The sequence below is a fragment of the Lates calcarifer genome, linkage group LG18 (genome assembly GCF_001640805.2).
Source record: "Lates calcarifer isolate ASB-BC8 linkage group LG18, TLL_Latcal_v3, whole genome shotgun sequence".
In the NCBI taxonomy this organism is placed as follows: domain Eukaryota; kingdom Metazoa; phylum Chordata; class Actinopteri; family Centropomidae; genus Lates; species Lates calcarifer.
The window spans coordinates 18,491,898-18,514,681 of record NC_066850.1 but is presented as its reverse complement, the minus strand read 5'-3'; the positions used below and the strand labels follow the sequence as shown (position 1 = coordinate 18,514,681).

The window sequence follows — 22,784 nt, the reverse complement described above, 5'->3', positions numbered from 1 at the left end:
AGCCCACTGTCTGTCTGTTCAAACATCAGATGTGTAGCTAAGAGTTTGTATTGTCTTAGCCAATTACAGAATCAGGTGTTGTTGGTGTTAACAGTTGTCTGCTTAAAGCTTTCACCTCTGGAATTGCAACTCTTATAATCTGTAATTAGATTTTTGATAGCCTGTAAAGTTCAGTCCTAATTCAGATACATTTGTATTATTTACTTCAGTTCATTTTATATAGTATTTCCCTGTTTCTGGTTAAATGTTGCATGAACTGAATTTGACCATTTAATTTGAAATGATAAATGATTGACATCCCCTCAGACATCATGATGCCCTTTGTAATTCTGACAGAAGTCAATAACAGTGATACATATGTGAAGTCTAGATTAATAAACCATTAACTGCCATCCAACCAAGCACCCCCCCCCTCAGTTCTCCTCTGTGCATGTGATCACACACACACACACACACACACACACAACTGATACAGACACCTCAGTCCCTGTCCTTGCCCAAACCTCCTCTCTCTTTTTACTCTTCTGCTTTATCTGCTCTTCCTCTGACCTGTGTTTGTCAATCACTCTTCTGTTCTCTTTCTCTTCTTTTCACCCGTGATCCCCCTCCTCCAGGCTCCACCACGGGGCTGTCAGCCACACCACCTGCCTCTTTACCCGGCTCTCTGACCAACGTCAAGGTCCCACAGAAGTCACCATGCCAAACCAGGGAGCGCAAGTCGTCTTCCTCATCTGAGGATCGCAATAAGATGGTGAGAGATTGTCACGGAGTGTTTCAGCGTTTTTTCTGCCGTTTACTGTGCATGTGTGTGTTGACTGTATGCTCTGTGAAACAGAAAACCCTGGGGAGAAGGGACTCCAGCGATGACTGGGAAATCCCAGAGGGTCAGATCACTCTGGGTCAGAGGATAGGCTCTGGGTCCTTTGGAACTGTCTTCAAGGGAAAGTGGCATGGTAAGAACAACAGCACACCCTACCTTCAGACCACCAGCAGCTGGTAAGGAAGCTGTCGACATCCTCTGGATATCAAATCACCGTTCTATAAATAAACCAGTGAATTTAGTGATGTGAGTTTTCTTTTGTATTAAAAAAAACACATCAGTGAGTCACACACATTGAACAGGGGACATGTTCCTTCATCCCCATGAACACACACACACACACACTTTATTTTGACTCAATCCCATACACGCTGTCCTGTTGCCAGAAATAGTCATTATAGCACCAAATGTGGATTAATCCACTGCCGAAAATAGATCCTAACAGATGCACTATGTTCCTCCTATTAGAGTCACATTTAGTAAAAACCACAGTGACCAGCTGTTTTAGGAAATTACTGAGCCTTTAAAAAAAATGAAACTGTATATTTGTGAGTAGAAAGAGGCTGGCTTGGAGCTGAGAGTGAGACATGGACTAACATTGTTGTTTTTGCTGTCCTATGGGATTTATTGATGAAATCAATCAATTAATTCATTAATCAAAAATGATTAATTAATTAATTAATTTGGAGTAGACTTCAGACAACTTTAATACACCTGCCCCAGTATGCAGTGCGTGCAACTTTACAGTGATGAAACATGACGTATCTCATGGATCCTCTCCTCTCAGGCGATGTGGCAGTGAAGATGCTGAACGTCACTGCTCCCACGCCACAACAGCTTCAGGCCTTCAAGAATGAAGTGGGAGTCCTCAGGTAACCTCTGCCTCCTACTCTTTAATCAGGAGAATCCATGTACACATCATATTACTGAAGTGTCAAAAAAAAAAAAGTTCTGTAGTTTGATCAACCTGTGTGTGTGTGTGTTTCCACAAAGGAAAACGCGTCATGTAAACATCCTGCTGTTCATGGGCTACACCACCAAGCCTCAGCTGGCCATAGTGACCCAGTGGTGCGAAGGCTCCAGTCTGTATCACCACCTACACATCATCGAAACCAAGTTTGAGATGATCAAGCTGATCGACATTGCCCGTCAGACTGCTCAGGGCATGGAGTGAGTTCCCCCTCATGTGCAACAGCAGTCACATTTCACAGTGTGGGTAATCGCTCTAATAACTTGTTTTTTCCTCCTCAGTTACCTGCATGCCAAATCAATCATCCACAGAGATCTGAAGAGCAACAGTATCCTTCTGAAACATTTCACTAAGTCAGTTGATCTTCAGGCCAAAATCTCTCTGTTCTCAACAATAGATTCAGATCTGTTACTGATGCTGCTGATTATATTTTGCTAACAGTCAAACAGGAATGAAAATATAACCATACTCCTACATGGCAAAGTATGTAGAGGTGGAAGAAGAGAGTGTTTCCTTGACCACCTCTCCTCCCAGATATTTTCCTCCATGAGGATCTGACAGTGAAGATCGGTGACTTTGGCCTGGCTACAGTCAAGTCCCGCTGGAGTGGCTCCCACCAGTTTGAGCAGCTGTCTGGCTCTATACTGTGGATGGTCAGTGACACTTCCATAAGTTTTCATTTTACCCATTGCTTCTGTTTTTTTTGGCAGTGACCAGGATCTCTAAAAATTCTTTTCATCTGAGATAAGTTTAATGTAACCCTCTAAATTCTGAGACTTTTCCTTCGAATGTGGTCATTTCTGACCTGACAGTTGTTGCCTCAATTAAAACAGCAGTAATTACCATGTCATTAATATGTAATGTGATTAATAATGATGAATTTATAATTAAATCACAAAAATTGTAAAAATAATTGTAATAATCTTAGCTTACATTTGGAAACAACCCTACTTTTTTTGACAGTTGAGCGATACCGATACAGGGATATATGACCTATATAAAATAGATGCGTTATGACTGGACGTGTGTCGTTTTCTTTGGGTCATGTGACATTTATGCTCTCTCAGGCTCCAGAGGTGATCCGGCTGCAGGACAAGAATCCCTACAGCTTCCAGTCAGACGTCTACGCCTTTGGCATCGTGCTGTACGAGCTCATGTCAGGAGCACTGCCCTACTCCAACATCAACAACAGAGACCAGGTGAGAGGAAGCAGGAAATCACACGACCTCAAACACAGTGACAGATTTGTCGTGTTGAGAAAGTATGTTATAAGCTGAAGCTCTTATGATTAAATAGAAAGGTCAGCAGAGAGGGTGAGATGTTTAGATGGGTATCAGTCTGTGTGTTCAGTACAGAGCTGGAGTCAGGATGTGGTTAGCCTAGCTTAGCATGAAGGCTGGAAGCAGGAGGAAACAGCTTGTTCTGTCCATGTATCTGAAGTAGTTTGATTTATCTGTACATAAACAGAGCCTGTGGCTAAAGCATAAACACTTCATGCATACCATGAGAGTTAAAGGATTTTCTTAAAATATGAATAAGGTCATTTTGTGAAATAGTTGTTAATTAGTACCTGTTCATTAACAACCCTAATAATCAGTTGCTATCTTAGATTATTTTTTGAGTAATGGAATAACTTTTTTTTTTCCAATTCCATTTTAAAACATAATTGTTAGTTGGCTGTAAGGAAACAAAATGATTACATTTAGCCATGCATCATTTAACAGCACTTAATTAGAAATGTAATGTGTTTTCAGTTTTCAGTGTTTCCCACAGGTTGAGAGTTGCAGTGTATGACCTATGTGCATACAGAGACTCACGCAGTTTAGAGGGGGACAGTGTAACCCAGTCTGTTTTCTGTAGCTACAACTTACCAATGTTCCCTAAATGCCTCACGAGCAGGCTGAGAGAAGCCACTCAGACAGGTGTGTGACCAAAAATTAAGTAAAGGAGTGAAATACAGCTTTCTAATGTCAGATGTACCTATGTTGTAAATCTGTGTGCTGTACAGTGTAAAAATGTATTTTATCTACCTGTACAGGTGTTAATCTACCTGGGTGGGCCAAGTAGAACCTATGTATGGGAAATGCTGACTTTATAATAAGTAACACAGAAAACAGTGTAGAGGCATAAGCACTGTAGTGACACAGTCTGGTTATCTCTGCTAACAAATCTTAGAATGAGTCATATCTTCTCTTTCTATAGATCATATTCATGGTCGGTCGAGGTTACTTGTCTCCTGACCTCAGTAAGGTGCGCAGCAACTGTCCGAAGGCCATGAAGAGACTGATGGCCGACTGCCTGAAGAAGAAGAGAGAGGAGCGACCTCTCTTCCCTCAGGTGAGAAATAAACATTAATGATTTTCTGTGTCATTGGGGAGACAACGGATGCATGTGATTCGCTCGCTTAAGGACAGCAGGGCATCACAGCTAAATGAATATTGTGCATTTTTCTCAGCTGCAGAAAGGAAAGAGATAGATATTTCTAAACAGGCTTGGATCAAATGCTAGATAGAAACACATGTTGCTTTTAATGCAAACACATTTCCTCCGTGTTTACCTTTTCTCCTGATGAAGTCAACACCTGCACAGATGTTTCATATTAAACGCCATGCACTAAATTCAAAGGGCTTACTCCCTCCCTCTGCTGGAGACTGTCAGGATAGAAACACAGAAACTGGTGAAGATGAACAGCTCATCTCACACCCACAGATTTACTGAGCCGTCATTCCACATGAAGTTCACCATCTTACTCTAATCAGTGAGGACGTTAATAGGCTTTGATTCGAATAAAGGGCACGAGATTTTCCTTGGTTTTGTTTGGTTGTTGTTAGTCGTGAACTGACTGTGACCGATGTGTCTGTGTCTGTACTGTGTGTTCTGTCAGATCTTGGCGTCCATCGAGCTGTTGGCTCGCTCATTACCCAAAATCCACCGCAGCGCCTCTGAGCCTTCGTTAAACCGAGCCGGCTTTCAGACGGAGGACTTCAGCTTGTACGCCTGCGCCTCACCCAAAACCCCCATCCAGGCCGGTGGCTACGGTGAGCTCATACACAAACACAAACACACACACTAACATCTGTCTCTCTAACTCTTTGTTCCAGTAAATCATGATTGTAAAGCTGATTGTTAGTATAAAATCTGTTTTGATTCATTAAATTGGGGTTAACCTACCGTAATTTCCAGGACTATTGAGCGCACCTGAATATAACCCGCACCCACTAAATTTAAAAAGAAAAGAAAAAAAAGTACATATATATAGGCCACACTTGTCAATAAGCCGCAGGTGTCTACATTGTAACATGAGATATTTACACATTCACGCTGCCGTCTCCAACGTCTCACCATCAATTCACTGACGCCAAGCTTGCGTGCAGCAGCTCTATTTCCTTCTTCGACAGCCAGATCGATTGCCTTTAACTTAAAAGCTGCATCATATGCATTTCTTCGTGTTTTCCATGATGAGGGTGTGTGCATTGAGCGCAAAATGACTGATCTGAAGAATTTAGCGTGAGTGCGTTTGATCTAATTCGAACAGTTTCATTGGTGCACTGTGACCTTTTCGGTAATTTCATTGGTCTGATGTGACGAGGCTAAATGTTTTGGCGGCATGAAGCTCGTTAGCCCGTAAAAATCTATAAATTAGCCACATCATTGTTTAAGCCGCAAGTTTCAAAGCGTGTGAAAAAAGTAGCGGCTTATAGTCCGGAAATTACGGTACTGTCAATGAAAGCCCACAGTGAAGGGAGGGATTGTACCCTTTAAGCTACTGGAAGGCTTTTATTGTGAAACTTCTGTACAGGAAGTCTTTGACTGACAGTAAATGAACACTGAACAAAATGAACGTCAAAGTTGAAAGGATTAGAGTGGATGGGTGAATGAGTTCCTCTTTGACACTGGACTGCATTACATTCACAGAGGGAGTATGAATGTGAAGTGTTGTGGGATTTTAGTGATAAAGATGAGGAAATCGAAACAGAACGTTTTTGAACTGAGACCTTGTTAAAATGAGGTCAACTTCCTGACACTTTTTTATGGTCAGCATGACCTCAGTGAAGCTTTCAGACAGCTGTACGTAAGCCCACAACAACCACAGTAAGTCTTAAGAGAAAGCTGGCCAAACAGGGTTATATGTTCTACTAATAGAGACATTATAAAAAATAGTTGTAAAGTAATGTTGTAATGTAATGTTGGACTCAACACAATTCCAAATAAAGGCTAATGTTGCCCTGTCTGCTTCGATATGGATCCAGGCAACTGTTTCGCCATCTCAACTTCATAATATCTGTGTTGTGTTTTAAAGGATAATTCCAGTTTATTTTCATCAATGTGGCTGTGGTGAATGTAGTCACCATAATGACTGTTCCAAGCAGCTAATTTAAAGTGTTTACCTTCAGACTCGAGACAAACATTTGAAATGATTTTCATAAAAATCATGTTTAACTGGAAAGCTGTAGGATTCTTTGGTTGCCCTGTGATACACATAGAGGCACAACTCATAGGACCACAGTAGCCACATTTATGAGAAAATATTCCAAGTTGAAATAGTAGATTATTATATTATGTATAAGGAAACCCAGACTTTTATCAGTTTCCATGAAGGCAGAGATGGAGACAGCTGTATGGTAAAGATACACAACCCAACATGCAGGGCTGCCTGAGAAGTGACAATCAGTTCAAAAGAAATTTCCACCGATCATAATGAAAAGACATTAACAGCTAAACGTGATAGCTGACATTGTTATGGCTGCTGTAACAGTGCTTTCACACTCATTTTTCTCCACATCTTTATTATCTTTCAGGGGAGTTTTCGGCATTTAAGTAAGTGCTGCAGATCCCACCAGTCCATCCCTCGTCACTTCTCAAAAGTCTCATGTCCCTGCGGTGGATTCATTCATTACTGAAAAAAAAAAAAAGAAAAATTAGTCTCAAAGAATGGGCTGTTTTCTTCCTCCATCAACCTGAAGAAGGCAGCCTCACCAGAGGCAACAAAAGCTGTCTAGCAGGCAAAACAGCCACAGCAACAGACAAAACTGAATTAGGGAAAAAAAAAAAAAAGAAACTTGAATGACACAGAAACAAAAAAAAATATCTATACCAAAACAGTTTTCTTGCCTGCTGGAGGAAAAGAAGATGAAGGCAAACAGAAGGGGAGATGGAGGTGAAACGTCAGGAGAGGTCGAAGCTTTGGGTGCCACTCATCTCGTCGTGTCCTGTGCGGGTGAGGAGGGAGGCTGGTTTATCAGATGGGCCATTGAACTGCACTTTGAGCGACGGCAGATTGCGGCCTGTGGAAGGAGAAGCAGCCTCCCCGTCTGACGGTTGAGATGGAAGGCCAGGTGTTAGCCTGTCCCCCAAGAAGAGCTGGAGGTCACTCAGCAAGAGTTAACCCTGAAGGAAGATGACTTGAAAGATAGATCTATTTTTACTTTTTCATTTGTTTCTCATGTTTCAGATTTTAGCTAGCAGTTGCTAGGAATGACGAGCTTTTTTGTCCTTTCTTTTGAAGAGACGGTAGCTATTTTAGAAGACAGCTTTCCTTCTGATCATGCAGCACAGCTTTTGCTCTTTTTTGTTTTTATGAGCTTAATGCTGCAAATTACTGTATTTTGCCTTCTTGTTTGCCTCCAACGAATTTGACACCAGTGATGAAACAGCAGCAGCTCATCATCTATGGAAAGATTTTGCATGTGAAAGCAGGAGAAGCAATACTTCTCCGATTTTCAGTAGAAAAGTCCAGAGCCTGCACTGTTTTAACGGTAGCTGTTGTTTGGGAGGAAAATGTTAATTCGGTTGGTGATGGAAGCTACATGAGAGGGATTCCTTATTCCCTTTAAAGAACCTGGTCTAAGCCAACTAATAAGATATGTGTTGATGAGAGCTTTAGAGGTGTTGGATATTTTTCTACCGAGACGCTCTATCTTTTCAGAGGATTTCATGTGAAAGCAGGAGATGTGGTGCTTTCTGTAGGTTTCTGGTAGAAAAGAGAGCCTGATGTGTTTGGCTAACCACGGGAGCTGTTCAGTGGTGATGGAATCTGTTTAAAGAGCCTGGTTTAAGCCAAGCTGCTGCCCAGGATTAATGCTGAGTGTGTACAGTACTTGTGGCTTCTCTAAGCTTTGAAGTTGTTACACAGCGTCTTTGCAACAAAGCTTTTAATTTGCTTCTGACGCTTTTCCACAAAACCCAACCTCAGAATTTCTTCTTTTTTTTTTTTGTGATGCCAAGTGCATGTTGTGTCATTTTTTGTTTGTTTTGTTTGTTTTTATTTTTCGTTCGTTTTGATCATGTGGCTTTAATATTGCACTCAGCTTCAAATGGGGACCTTACTTGTTGCAGCTGCTGACTGATAGGCTGCAGCGTAATCTGCTGAAAGGACCAGTGATGTTCTGGGGAGTTCTGTTAGTCTTGAAGAAGTCTGAAAATGTTCTTTCACCTTTACCTTTTTTACACACATGCACCTGTACTTTTTTCATTCCAGCGTGTGTTAAGGGTTGTAGGTGTAACAGGTTCTTTTTATTTTGTTATTGTCATTGTTTGCCTTTTTCTGTACAGGCAGGCCTGCAGATATTTACTTATTTATGTGAATCTTTTTGTTTTATGGATTAATTTTCAGAACCGCTTTATTTGACGCTATCCGTTCTTCTTTTGACGCTTGTTTTAGTCTTTGTGACTCGTGTACTTGCACTTTGTAGAGATGGATTGAAGCAAATGAGCGACTTGCCTTGACTTTTTTTAAAATGAAGAATAAATTGTGACATGCAGAGCTGATGACCCAAAATCCATCTAATGCATGAGTCATCTGCAGGGGCTGAAGTGTGAATATTTTGCTGGAAAGGCTCAGTTGTCATCCAAGGACTGTCTGATAAAGCCTCCAGGAGCTGAGTATGTCACCATACCTAGTGTGATGCGAGCTGAGAAAATGAGACTGCTGGCTTGATAAATGGATGTTTTTGGAGATAGAGCACACAGTTGAAGCATCCACCCAAACACCAACAAACTGCTTCTTCACATTCATCATGGATCATGTATGTCTTTACATCAGACACATCATGAACTAACCTCCCAGGCATCCCCCTCCCACAGCAATGTTATTACACATTGTTCTGCATACCTTTTTATGGAAGAGTCCAGTATGTTAGGAAATATACTGTCATATTAACCATCAGTCCCCCTCTTGCAAGTCTATGATAAAAGACCAGGCTGTAACCTAGCTTAGCACAAAGACTGGAAATGGGGGTAGGCTGCTAGCCCTGACCAGGACAGTCTTAGTGCTTGTCTTGGTCCTGGATCACAACCTGTAATTTGAACCTTTTAGACACTGAGCAGCATGAAATGTGTTACAGGAAGCATATTGAAAAGGTGAACTGATAGGAAATCTTTGTAGCCACTTAAAAGGTGGGAAAACCTACACGAGGTAGGTGCAACACATTTCCCAGGCTCAGACAACAGACAAATGTGTTTGCCAAAGTGTGATCAAAATTTGAAGAGTAACCAAATCCAAATGTATGTGAAGCCTCCTGTTTACTGGTGTAGGCAGATGTTGGGTGGTCTGTAATCCCAGGTGATGGCACTCTGTTGGTGCACTTGATTTACATAGCAGTAGATGGGGAAAAGCTTTTGATGGATAATCCCAGGTTTATTACAACTGGGATCTTATTTTGGTAGGTCTGATCAACATTCCTGACAATGGGCCAGGCTTTCAGTTTTTATTTTGAAAGTTTGAAATACTGTTCCATCGTAGAAAATAGATATTCAAACCGAAATGATCTGCTCCAATGTAAAATTCACAGTGGATAAGCGCAATAGGCTGTGTCTTGTACTCCAGCAGGTGGCATTAATAAAATGTCCTGTCCATCAGGCCACTGGTGGAAGTAGAAAGAGTGTGATGGAGCAGGAATACTCACAGTTAGATGATGAGACAGGTTAAAGATCAACCTCTGGGTTACTTAGACTTATTTAGAAGAAGAAAGGTAAATGGTAAAATGAAATAATCTACAGAACAACTGACGGTCCGGACAAAGTCGCAGACTAGCTAGGGAACATAATGACGCATTTAGCTGCTAAAGAGTTAGATGTTTTTCTCAGGACTTGGTGGAGACCAAACCAGAACAAAAGGAGAGTTAATATTTATCTTAACGTCCATTTGGTGACCAGAGACACAGCTTTAAATGAACACTGATGTTGCTGTGCATTTGATGCATTAGCCAGTAAAACTTTGTCAAATGTTTTCAGCTTGTAGAGTTCCTCTGCCCCCAAGTGGTCAATGAAGTTAATGCCACTTTAAAGCTGTACTAACTGATTTTATTTTTGGACACTTGAGAGAAGACGAACTCTACTAGCTGTGAACACAGCATTGACATATCATCACCTTTTACAGAGCAACATTAATATAATTTGGTGATGTTTGCCAGTGTCAGCCATGTTACTGGTTCACACGATTCTCTGTTTAATTGTGCAGCCATTGAGTCAGGTTGGTCGAAGCAGCATGTGCATCCTTGTGTGATAAATGCTGTTACGCTTATTGCGCACAAATTGGTGTTAGTTGGGTTTTTGAGTGCACCTCCAAAGAAACAGCCGGTATCTCCTGGCACTAAAGACCAGCCAATAGCAGACAGCCAGCTCAGTTTGTAGTTTCATCAGTAGACTTTAAGTGAGAAAGGGTTCCACAGTTCTGTCTGTCCATTACCTATACTTGACTCACACATAGTATGCAGTTGAGGGTAAGGCTCATAAATGGAGACGACGAAAGCCTTTTATTAAATATTACATATCCTCCAATCATGTGACATCACTGTTGTGAGTGATGATAATCAGCTCAGTGCTTTGAACTTGTCTGGGCTGTGAAGGAGACTGTAAAGATAACAAAGATGCTCTGACATCAGTATAAAAATATTAGCACAATAATACTGGTTCCAGTGGAAGAGGAGGGTAAGGTCATCATTAAATTCCACAAACTAAAAATGACTGACTAGATCATTAGAATTCAGGGGACTGATTCTACCACAGTTCAGTGCAACACATCTGAAACCAGTGGACCACCGGGGAGCTCAGAATTATGTTCACTGGCAGAATCTTTAGAGTAAGAATTATAATCTAAATTGTAAAGACTTCAGACTTGACTTTAAATTCTAATTTCATCAGTTGATGTCTTGTTCTTGTGTCCCAACATGAACATCACAAACAGTGGGCTTCAGCTTGAAGGATAGCTGCCCTGACACCCAGTCACGCAGAGGGCAGCTCAGAGTCTGTGGAGTTTGGCAGGAATCTGCAGAGAACATGGATACTTCACAGAGGGAGGATGCAGCTGGCTACTAATCACAGTCTGACTTTATTCTCACAAGAATATCGTTTTTCTGAATTCTGAGATTTAAGGGCCAGTTCACCCAAATTACTAACTCAGTTTTCTCATTTCTCTTCAGTGGAATCTCTGAAGTCAGAGTGTGTTGTTTTTCAGATGGAGGTAGAAAGAATTTAGTTTGTAGTGCTCACAACACTGAACGTGTCACATGTTCCTCTGGATGATCTACACATTCCATAGTCCACAGTTATAACTGAAACCATTAAATTACCCAGTAAATGTTCCCCATGAAAATCCTCTTGTTGTGTTCTGTGGTTTATACAGATTAAGGCTGGATGATAAACTGAATTTAGCCATTTAATGGTCACTGACTGAGCTGAGACTGCTGGTGTTTGTTTGTGCCCATAGTGAACTTTTTGACTGTATCTCATGGTCTTCTTCAGGACGTTGATACAGATACAGATGTTTGAACTTTTGATGATTCTGAACATTCCCAGTTCTTGTTCATGTTGGCTTAAATGTTGAGTAAGAGCAGCTAAGAAAACAATCTCAGCTCAAGGTTTACTTATTTGCTTGTTCTAGAGCTTTGGATTGGTTGGAGGTCAACTTTGAAGCCCCTGCAGATTCAGAATCTTAGAGGTGCTCGCTGGGATCACTGGAAGTTTAAACATCAAGACATCTGCTGATGAAGACCATGTGGCACAGTCCACAAGAAGTGAATCAATGAACCTTCAGTTTAGATTGTAGTGAAGCACTGTTTCCTAGGTTGAGATAGAAGTGCCAGCCTCATTAGAAGAAGCCCATGGCCTCAGTCCTCTTCCACAGGCATCAGTATCATCCTTCAGATCTGTATTTGCAGATGGTGGCAGTTGTCTTCTGCACTGGGATCTGCTGTTTCACATTTTCAGATTGCTCTTTGTTAACATGATAGAACCCGAGGAAGCAAACAGCAGTGTCTTTAAGAGTGCTGTCTGTTTTCCAGAGATCTTTGTTTTCTGTGAGAGTATGATCACAGATGTGTATCTGTTAAACCTTCAAGGAGCTGTGTCACTGAGGCTCTCCTCTCCACTTCCCTCCTCTGATCTCACCATACACCCTCTGCTCCTCCTCTTAACTTTCCGTTCAGACTTTCTCTATTTTCATTTCCCTTTGTCTTCTGATACATTCCCCCTCTGTCCTCCTTGCCTGCACCTTAAACCCAACAATTCCTTTCAACTGAGAACTATCATGAAAAACTTTATGGAGATTTGTTTTGTTTAGTTTTATTTAGTTTCACCTGTAAATAGTTGTACAAAGGAAATACTGTCAGTTTGCTAGGAGGCATGGAGACTACAAATGTAACAAATTATAAAATGTTCAAAATAAAGAGACAAAGATTAAATGAAATTTTGATAGGCAGACTTCTGAGAAAAACGGTTGAGTGTAAAAATATTTAAGGCTGTATCATAAGAAGAAAAAGCTTAATGTATTTGTTGTGAATATGAAAAACTGATATATTAAAGAAGTGCATGAAAACTGTAGCTTGGTTTATGCGTCATTTGTATGGTAATGTATCAGAGTCATGTTCCTTTTACGTCCACATGGTGGCAGCATCTACTGCAGTAATTTGCTCATAAACAACTGGTGCTGTTAGATATGCAGCACACACAGTTTAATGATGCTTCTGTCCAACTTGGGGTTCCACACGTGCGTGATCTGTACGTCAAGGTAGAATTTAGGGCTGACAACACACTGTCACACAGCACACACTGACCTGACCCTGTAACATTATGATCAAGTGTCTTTTATTAACACTAACAAGAGCAGCACATTTCAGTCTACACAGGCTCTCAGAAGTGGATATGCAGCCCGTGCAGTAATTAGTGATGGAAAACAGGCTCAACCATAATGAGACAATGCACATGGCTGCAAATGTTAAATATATATATGTAGTAAAATTCCGTTAATAAATACATGATGGAAATAATAAAAATAACCAAATAAAAATGAAGTAATTAATGTAAATGTGTTATAAAAAAATAAAATCTAATTTAAATAGAAATAGATTTTCTCTTCAGGAGACTCTCAAGGAAATAATTAGGAATTAATAATTTGAAGATTCATATTCAAATTCAAAGTTTATTGTCATATGCACAGTAAGGAAATGTGTTTCCGTGTAGAAATCCATAAAACGACATGATCAAGAACATGGAATGAAATGAAGATTGCAGGTTCACCTCGGCCCTCACTTCTCAGTCTCTCCTTCAATCTTAAAGTTACTAAAAGTAAGATTTTTTACATTTTTACATTTACGTGTGTTATACCTTTTTATTGTCCATGCTGTGGTGATAACGGGACTATCAAAATGGCCTGTCTGCTCTCTTCTGCTCCTCTACACTGCCATCAGTGTGCAACACTAGCTAATGTTAGCCTCGAGTCACTAATGCCAACAAACAACTGGCTCCCAGCAAAAAACAGATTCCAACATAAGCTCCATCCATCAATCCATTATCTTATCCTTTTTAGGGTCTCATGGGTCTGGAGCCCGTCCCAGCTGTCAGGGTGGGAGGGCGGAGTACACCTGGACAGACTGCCAGTCCTCTGTGGGAGCACAACAAACTAAAAAAAAACTTTTGTTTATTTTGTCAAGCCTGTGAATATAACCCTCCTACAGAGGGTGAGCAAACGCAAGCAACAGGATGCTGACTGCAGTTCACTTATTGGCCACTGGTGTCATTAACAGCAGGGGTTTTCTGACTGTAAAAGCTGAAGAGCATATAGTTTGGATTTGATTGAGAATCACAATTTTTTTCTCAGTATAAAATCTCTCTTTGGATAAATGTTAGATCATAATAGCCTTGCAGCTCCAGCAAGCATTTTTATGGTTCCCAAACAAATCAGATTTATTTACCTTTTTAATAGCAGACATCTTAACTTGCCATCCCAGGAAAAGCTTAAGACATTTTAACACTGAGGCACAATATCAACTGAGCGTAATGACATCATCTCAACAACACTGTTAACATTGTTGTAACATGATGTAAAAATGCTGTTACATTTTAATTTTTTATTTCCCTGAGGCCTGCTAACATAATCCAGAGCCTAAAGCCTGTGGTCAGGTTGTCTCAGTCATGGTCAGTTTTGGTCCTGAAAAGAAAGTAGTAAAGCAACCTGTGTCTGTTGGACAGCAGAACAGCTCTGCTTTAATGTGGGTTTTATTTTGTAGCTCTGCCCATCTGTTCTGTCTGTGATAACACTGTAAGTACCAAAGTAGCTGCTGAGATCTCAGAAACGGGGTCCAGCGGGGCAGTTAGACGATCAGACGGGCTGCCTCATGTGAATGTGACATCTCTGCTGCCAGTCAGTTGATTGACTGAAAAATGATTCATTCATTCACCGCCATTATCCCCTGGATCAATCCACATTCACTAACAGGATAATGTGTGTAAATGCTGTTCCAGAGCCAGAAAACATATCATCTGAAAGCAGTTCTTCACCAATGCTGCAGGAGTCACCAAGGAGCTGCAATACAACTCTCTCTCTCTCTCTCTCTCTCTCTCTCTCTCTCTCTCTCTCTCTCTCTCTCTCTCTCTCCCTCACAGACACACAAGGATACACTCACATAATACTTATCCGATGAATTGGAATGTTGGCTTGTGACTGAAAATGCATTTCAGGAGGAATAAATTTCATGTCATGTCAATAAATTTCATGTCAATCATGTCAAATTCATTCATCTGTATTAAATACTTGTTGAACAGAAGTTATTACTCAGGAAAGAGAGTAAGTAATTAAGAGTAAGTAAGTAAGAGTTAATCAGTGGCTGTGCTGGGATCACTTTCCACACGCAACACACACACACACACACAGACATGCACACATACCACTACACACCCTGACTTCTAGAAATGACTTTGAAATGACTAAACTACAGCAGCAAATACATTTACCTACTAAATGTATTTAGTCCAAGTGGGTATAGCTAATAAATCAATGGCTAAATTACATTCAGAGGCAGTGTTTTTTAATAAATGAATGAAGTATTACATGTATTAAAAGAAGCAGAGTCACCAGGATGTAGTTAGGATGGATGAACATGGTGTACATAGTGCACAACTGTCACACCAGAGACTGGGTTTACTGGGTCTCGTCTGTGGCTGGATTTAGCTGAATATAAATAAACAGGTTGTGTCTGATGTCACTATGAACTTTTTCTGTATTAAACCAGACCAGGATCTTTCTCTAACCTGAACCAGGAGCTGCCAGAGTCTAACCAGAACCAGAGAATTGTTTTCTAATGCTGGAGTCACTACAAGCAGATGTTGTGCTGCAAGATCAGATATTTTGTCCATGATCAGTATCGACCTGCCTCTTGCCAGATACATCAATTAACAGATTTGTTCATTCTGTTAACCTTTTGTAGTCTTTATTGCGTTGTAGATTTCATTTCAAATGGATAAAATGACCATATTTCCATTCACAACAATTATTTATTAAAGTATTCAGATGTTTAATTCAGGACTTTGTAGAGGTCTCTTTGGCAACAGTTACAGCTTCAGTCTTCATGGATGAGTCTGTCCAATCAGTTCAGTTTGCCACAGGTTGACTGCAATCCAATTCAAGTTCTGGACACATATGAAGGATAATTAAAGCAAACAGGACACACCTGACCACAGTTTGTAGCCACAGGAAAGGGTCTGAATACTTCTGTTGAAAATGAGATTTTAGTTTTAAATTTGAAATAAATTAGCCAAAAAAAAAAAAAAAAAATGTCTTCACTTTGTTATTGAGGGTTACTGTGTGTAGATTCATCCATAAATTAAAATTACATGATACTTTTGAAAGGAACTATATGTATGTAGACAGATGGAGGTGTAACATGTTTGTCTATATGGAGGTGCAGAGCATCACACCATGCCCTGACTTTATCTCAATTTTCCAGCAGCATTCAGACTGTCTACACCTCTGAAATATGATAATGCACACCATTAAACTTATTTACAACCCTTCATAAAATCCCAGAGACTGCCTGTCTCTCATATCATATTTCCCATTTATCACCACTGTGGTTACAATATGGATACCTTTATTTATATGACAGTATGTAATAGCTATAAGATCCTAATTCTCCTGCACAGTGCAGCAGTATGAAACATCTGTCAGGAAAATATGGAAGGGGGAAGGTGCACGAATCTCTCTCTACCCTCTCTCATCTACAGTGGAGGTGCCTTTGTACAACAGAGTGTCACCCCAGCTGCTCCAGTGGAGCAGCTCACAATCCAGCAGTACAAGGCTGTGAAAGAAGTGGACAGTTCTCAGTGTAACTGTGTAGAACTGAATGAACATGAGGAAGGATTAATGAAGAAAAAGAGCTCACTTGGCTTCCTTTGGAAAAATAATGGTTCAAACAATTAGGGTACAAGACATCTTTCTTGTCTAGGTGCTCAGTCCAAGTAGGTGTAGCAAAAAGGTCTTGTGGGGTGGTCCTGGCATGGTGTGGTTTGTAAATACCAAAAGTGGTCCAAAGAAGGACACCTGATGAACCAATGACAGGGTCATGGGTACCCAAGGCTCACTGACTCGTTTGGGGAGTGAAGGCTGGCCTGTGTGGATCTGATCCACACAGAAGAGCTACTGTAGCACAAATAGCTGAAAACCTGCTGGCCATTATAGAAGCTGTCAAGACACTCAGTGCATCACAGTCAAGTACGGACCTGCATAGCCACAGACTAGTCAGAGGTCTCATGCTGACTCCGGTCCATCACTGAAAGCAACTACAATGGGACATGTGAGCATCTGGAAGAAGGTGGCCTGGTCTGATGAATCACTTTGTCATTTAGATCATGTGGATGGTCGGGAGTGTGTACATCATATAGACTATGCGAAGAAGGCGAGAGAACGGAGCAATGTTCTGCTGAGAAAGCTTGGGTCCTGGCATTCATGTGGATGTTACTTTAACACTTACCACCCACCTAAACACCACCAGACCACATACATCCCTTCATGACAAAGGTGGAATGGAAGGAAGGAATAATACATCCATTTATTTATTTATTTTTTTGTTGTATTGTTACTTTTATTCAAGTGAAATATGTAATTATTTCTTCCACTACTGGAAACACTGGTGGAACAGGTCTTTAGTGGCAAACTACAGGCAGGAGTTTTACTCTGGTAGAGAGACAGAATACATATTCCACATGTTCCACAAGTTATTATAGTTCAAACTGCTGACTTCACTTAAAAATCTGCTTAGATTTTCCACAACTCACGTGCCCAGAGGATCTCCCACAGTGCTGAGGAAAATTCTGTTAATTCACATATTCCCACAGCAGTGTTAATGCCTTGGATATAAATTCTTTGTTACAGAGCAAATCCTGATGCAACTTACTGGCAATACTTTTCCTTAACTGTCACACAGTGTTCTGTTTGGTTATACTTAATTTGATAGTTTGATGAAAGAAAGGACAAAGAAAAGTAATTAGGAAGTCAAAGCAGGAGAGCTCAGGATCAATTGGAACATGTTTAGTCTCCCATATGTGTGAATACATATACCGCACTACTGATCTGTGAATTTCACTTGTTAGTTGTGCATCATTACGATAAACTTCATGGATGGGTCAAGGTCAATTGCAGCACACAACAAGTTAAAGGAAACATTTGAACATTTTGAGAAATATCTTTATTCTCAGTCTTTTTTTTAGAGTGAGATGAGAAGACCAGTCTCATGTCTGAGTCTCATAAAAACTGGAAGCAGGTGAAATCTGCTAGTTAAGTGTAGTCAAGTCGAGACTTATTGCATAGGAACAAAGGAAAATTTAAACCTGTGCTTTAACCTGGAGACCTGTATCCCGCCAGAGCAGAAGAGCAAATTCTTCCAAGGGTGGGTGATCAAGGCTGGCAAGATCGACTGTACATAGATAGCTACCAAAGAAAGCAGCTGTATGCCAATTACTTTAACAATGTTAGACAGGCGATTTTTGTTCTGCACCATGATGTTTCCATACCAAGAAATGATACACCAAGTTAAAATGAACTCAGTAAAAGATTTATAAAATAAAATCATCAGTGTGTTGTCCACATTAAAAGTATTCAGTCTGCGCAGAAAGTAAAGTCTTTTTTACAGATTGAAGACGTGTTGAGGTCATGATTCAAATTTTTGTCAATCACTGTTCCCTGGTATTTGAAGCACTCCACTGTCTCAACAAGTGAGCCCTTAATTATAGTTGGGGAGGTTGAGTGGGAGGTTTTTCTAAAGTCGATGGCCATATCTTTAGTTCTTTGGACATTTAACTTCAGAAAGTGGTTATCACACGACTCTACAAAGTCATTCAGGACAAGCTCATGACTGACCTCCCCATCCTGGAGCAGACTGATTAAGACTGTATTGTCTGTGAACTTCAGAAGACGCCTATCATTGTAATTGCTTTTACAGTCATTTGTATAAAGAATATACAATAGGGGAGACAAGACTGTGGTGAGCCTGTGGGTGACAGCCGTTTCTGTGATAAAGCACTATTAGCCCTGACTACCTGAGGCCTACAGGTTAAAAAATCCAACACCCATTTCAGCATGCCAGCATCAAGATTCAAAGTGGACAGTAGTTTTTTAACTAAAATGTGTGGCTGAACTGTGTTAAAAGGAGAAATCTACAAATAAAAGTGTAGCATGTGTCTTTGTACCCTCAAGATGCTTGTACAAATAATTAAATAGGGTAATAGCAGCATCATCTACCCCTCTGGTCGCCCGGTATGCACACGCATTGGGTCAAGCTGACTCTGAACCTTATCAATCAGAATTTGTTTCACCAGCCACTCAGAAGTCTTCATAATGAAGTTAGAGCCACAGGCCTCAGGTCATTGAGCTCTTTTGGAAATTTGTTTTTTGCCACAGGTACAATAATCAAAGTCAAAGTCAAAGTCTGCTTTATTGTCAATTTTGCAATATGTATGCACATTCAGAGGATTGAAATTTTATTGCTCTTAGACCCACAGTGCAGCAAGGTAAACATAAAAATAGTATACACATATAAAACTTTCATAATGTAGTTTTGCCCTCTTAATTTCATATCTTCTTTTTTAGCTCCTGTCTTCACCATGAAGAAAAGCAATTAAATTTTTCAATTCAATTTTATTTATATAGCCCCGAATCACAACAAAAGTCACCTCAAGGCACTTTTCATATAGAGCAGGTCTAGACCGTACTCTTTAAAATAGGTATTTACAGAGAGAGACCCAACAAATCCCACCATGAGCAGCACTAGTGGCAAGGAAAAACATCCTCTTAAGAGGCAGAAACCTTGAGCAGAACCAGACCCCAGGGTGGGGACGGGGGACCACCAGTAAACCAGCAGTCTAGGAGCGCATGTCCTAGTGATCGTAGGGGACTGACCACGGGTTTTGAATTCTATTCTGGATTAGCATTGTGTTTCCTGTGCAGTATGTCCTTCAGTGCTTTATTTAACCTGGGTTTGTTATTTGGAAACACTTTTTCTTGATTAGCTGTGATGACTGAATCTTTCAAATAAAGAATATAAGATAATATCACCTCGGTCCTCTCATCAAGATCAGAGGAGTGATTAAAAACACCCCAGTCTGTGCATTCAAGGGCTCCCTTTAGTTCCTCAACAGCATTACCAGTCCACATCTCCTCTTCTCTAGAGGCTACTTTACCTCTTTTAAGGAGTGGCTTGTAGGTTGGGATAAGGAGGATAGTGCTGTGATTAGAAGAGCCAAAAGGGGGGAGAGCCACAGACTTATAAGCACCTTTGCCTGAACCATAACATAAGTTACATACATTTGTTCTGGTAGGGCAAGAAGTACTCACGACAACATTGTGTTATTCTAACCTTTAATTTTATCTGTAAAGAAATAGAGACTAACAAGACATTCTAATGAGGATATGTAGTCCTCATTGGTACAGTTATGCAACATCTGACTTCCCTACATCACATGCATTTACACCTCACCTCAACTGATACTCCAGCATCTGAGCAGGGTGACAAATGTTTAATTGTGTTTCTTCCATCTCTGTGAAGATATGAATTAAGCCACTGGAGTGAATGAATGAATGGAGATCTCTTGAAGTGAAGGAATTAAATATTCCCACTGCGCATGCACGCGCATGTTTGCATCACCTCCATCCTATCATTTTTTCTCTGCAGTATACAAGATGACTTGTACCTTCACCTGCTGACCAATTTCAGTACGCTTTTGATCCTTTGGAACCATGGGTATTAGCACCACACTAATACCCATGGTTTTAGAATGACATACTGAGCCATCACATATGGATCTCAAGTTTGGATGTCCACATACTTTTGGCCATGTGCTGTATCTGATGATTGACCAATTATTATGACCCCTTCAGTCTATTTTTTTTTTTAAATCTCAGAAAGGCTGTTAAAACATTCAATATAAAAGTAGGACTGAGATGGTATTTAAGGAATAACGCTGGTGATGATGCATCATAGGTTATGTGTTTGAATCTTGGCTGCCTTACAGGCAATAATATAAAATTTAAAGTTTCTGCATCCATTCCTTGCACTGCCAAAGCATTTTATATCAAGTCATGTGCCTTAGGGCAGTAATGTTGTGATAAAAATGATAGGTTAATGCATGGCCTCGCTTCAGTTATCATAAGGCAAAAAGCTAACATTATGAATAAAATCCATTACAGTTTCAGAGGAGCATTATTTCTTGATAGTATCTGTCCAGACAACACTGTCCTTATACATAAATTGTTTACCATGATGTATTCTGTACATTTACATAGTACAGAGATTCAAAAACGGTCAATTCCCTAATGCAAATTAGAGACAAGGGGCCAGCAGAGACTAAGAGACGTTCCCACATGTATTTGGTCGATGTATTCCTGACCTATTCCTCTCATTTTGGATCAATACTGATCTCCCAAAATTGTTTTGTCAATTTAAAGATGTTCCTCAACACCTTTAAACAATAATAGACACTTAAGCACTATTATGAGACAGTCCGCAGCTCAGTCTCTCTCATCTGATGCTGGCTCTGATTCCAGCTGTCTGTAGTCAGTGTACACTGACACTGATCATTATGAGATGATGTAGACATCTGCTGCAACAGCAGCACTACTGAATGAGTAGTGCTTGTTAAGATGCTTCATATGACATATGTGCCTACACAGGAACACATACAGTATGTTATATGAGAATGTATGGACCAGTGTATAAACATATAATTTGATTGATATCTGCTTTCTGTCACCTGATTCCCCACACCCACCTCTTCACCTGTTCCTCATTTCTTCATTAACTCACTCAGTATTTACACTGGCCCAATTTGACTCATTCCCTACCAGACTGTATGTTGTGCTGTAGCCCATTATTATTATTACTTTCAGTGAAGTTTTATTCTTGTGTGAATCATGCATTTGAGTCCTGTCTGTTTACTGTGCTCTGACGGATATAGCAAAAACTATGTGCTAATATGTGGCAGAAATATTAGTTTTGTATTTATGTAAGCATTGTAAGCACATGTATTTCTAATACATACTTGATGGAAGCAGTTGGATGTGTCTCCATTGGAAGCACCTCTACTGGTTGTTTTTGATGCAAAGGAGCAGCAGCTCTGCCTCTCTCTGTCTGAGCTCCTTTCCCTGTCTACAAAGCTCTGCCCAGCCACCTTTCATTGGAGGAAATTCATTTCAGGTGCTTGTATTCTCAATCTCATTCTTTCATTCACTACCCAAAGCTCAAGATCATAGGTGAGGTTTGGAAAATACATCAACTGGTGAATCAAAAGCTTTGTCTTCCTTCCTCCAATCCACTTGTCGGTCACATGTGTCAGTCTCCATCACTTGAGGCAGCAACTAGCTCTCAACCTGAAGAGAGCTAAAGCAACACCACTCAACAACAGTTTCAGTTAACATTACAACCAGGAGGTAATATTATTCAGTTCAGGAATGGAATTATTGCAGGACTGCATTAGTTTTAGTTGAATGTACCCAATAAACTGCTGTATGTATATACGTATATATAAGGCTGCTGGGAGTGTCAGTATTTTTGCAGGTATGTATGTGTAAAATCCTGGGAATCCATTCAATAGCTGTTGAGACATGCCTCTCAAAACTTTATGCCAAACATCACTATGGCACTTTAGGTAAAATCAGGGGATCACCAGAGTTATTGGGCTTTTTTTTCCTAAGGATCTTAAATGTCTAGGCAAAATGTCATCGCAGTCTTTTCATTCTTCATGAGATTCTCAACTGGAGGGGAAAAAAAGAGCCTGACCACTTCAGATAGTATATAGAATATGCTGCCTTAAATAAACACTCAGTCCTGTTCATAATTTGTCTACAGAGATATGTTATTGTGGCTGTTCAAAGTCTGAGTTAGCTGGTGAATAAAAATCCACCCATAAGACACAGTCATCATTCAATGGCTGATTATGGATGCAATATGTATGTACTTTTAATGACCCATCTATCCCAAGAGCACTGTGAAAAACCATGAGAATAAATCTCCCAGGTCCTCTACACACTCATTTATCCTTTATCTCACTGTTAATACATCACTCCTCACTTTATTATACTGTGTACATGGACATGACTGTCAACAGGAACTTTCTTCAGTATATACAATATTTTAAGTCAAAGTATAATCTTCATTTTTCTACTGTCAACAAATCCTGCCTGTCTCTCAGATTAATAGATTGCTACATATTTGGTGCAAACAAACAAACAAA

The 22,784-nt window shown here is 40.2% G+C and overlaps 1 protein-coding gene across 2 annotated transcripts in view; it reads left to right on the top strand.

Moving 5' to 3' along the window:
• Positions 1 to 12,608, top strand: part of braf (B-Raf proto-oncogene, serine/threonine kinase) — a 28,087-nt gene extending 15,479 nt beyond the window's left edge. For both annotated transcript variants that reach the window (XM_018697232.2, XM_018697233.2), the window contains 10 exons: positions 615 to 751; positions 836 to 953; positions 1,608 to 1,692; positions 1,814 to 1,990; positions 2,072 to 2,118; positions 2,325 to 2,443; positions 2,858 to 2,989; positions 3,993 to 4,127; positions 4,675 to 4,828; positions 6,590 to 12,608. In XM_018697232.2, coding sequence (XP_018552748.1) covers positions 615 to 751; positions 836 to 953; positions 1,608 to 1,692; positions 1,814 to 1,990; positions 2,072 to 2,118; positions 2,325 to 2,443; positions 2,858 to 2,989; positions 3,993 to 4,127; positions 4,675 to 4,828; positions 6,590 to 6,612 — 1,127 coding nt within the window. In that variant the 3' untranslated portion in view covers positions 6,613 to 12,608. The remainder of the gene's footprint in view (positions 1 to 614; positions 752 to 835; positions 954 to 1,607; positions 1,693 to 1,813; positions 1,991 to 2,071; positions 2,119 to 2,324; positions 2,444 to 2,857; positions 2,990 to 3,992; positions 4,128 to 4,674; positions 4,829 to 6,589) is intronic.
• The last annotated feature ends 10,176 nt before the right edge of the window (positions 12,609 to 22,784 follow it).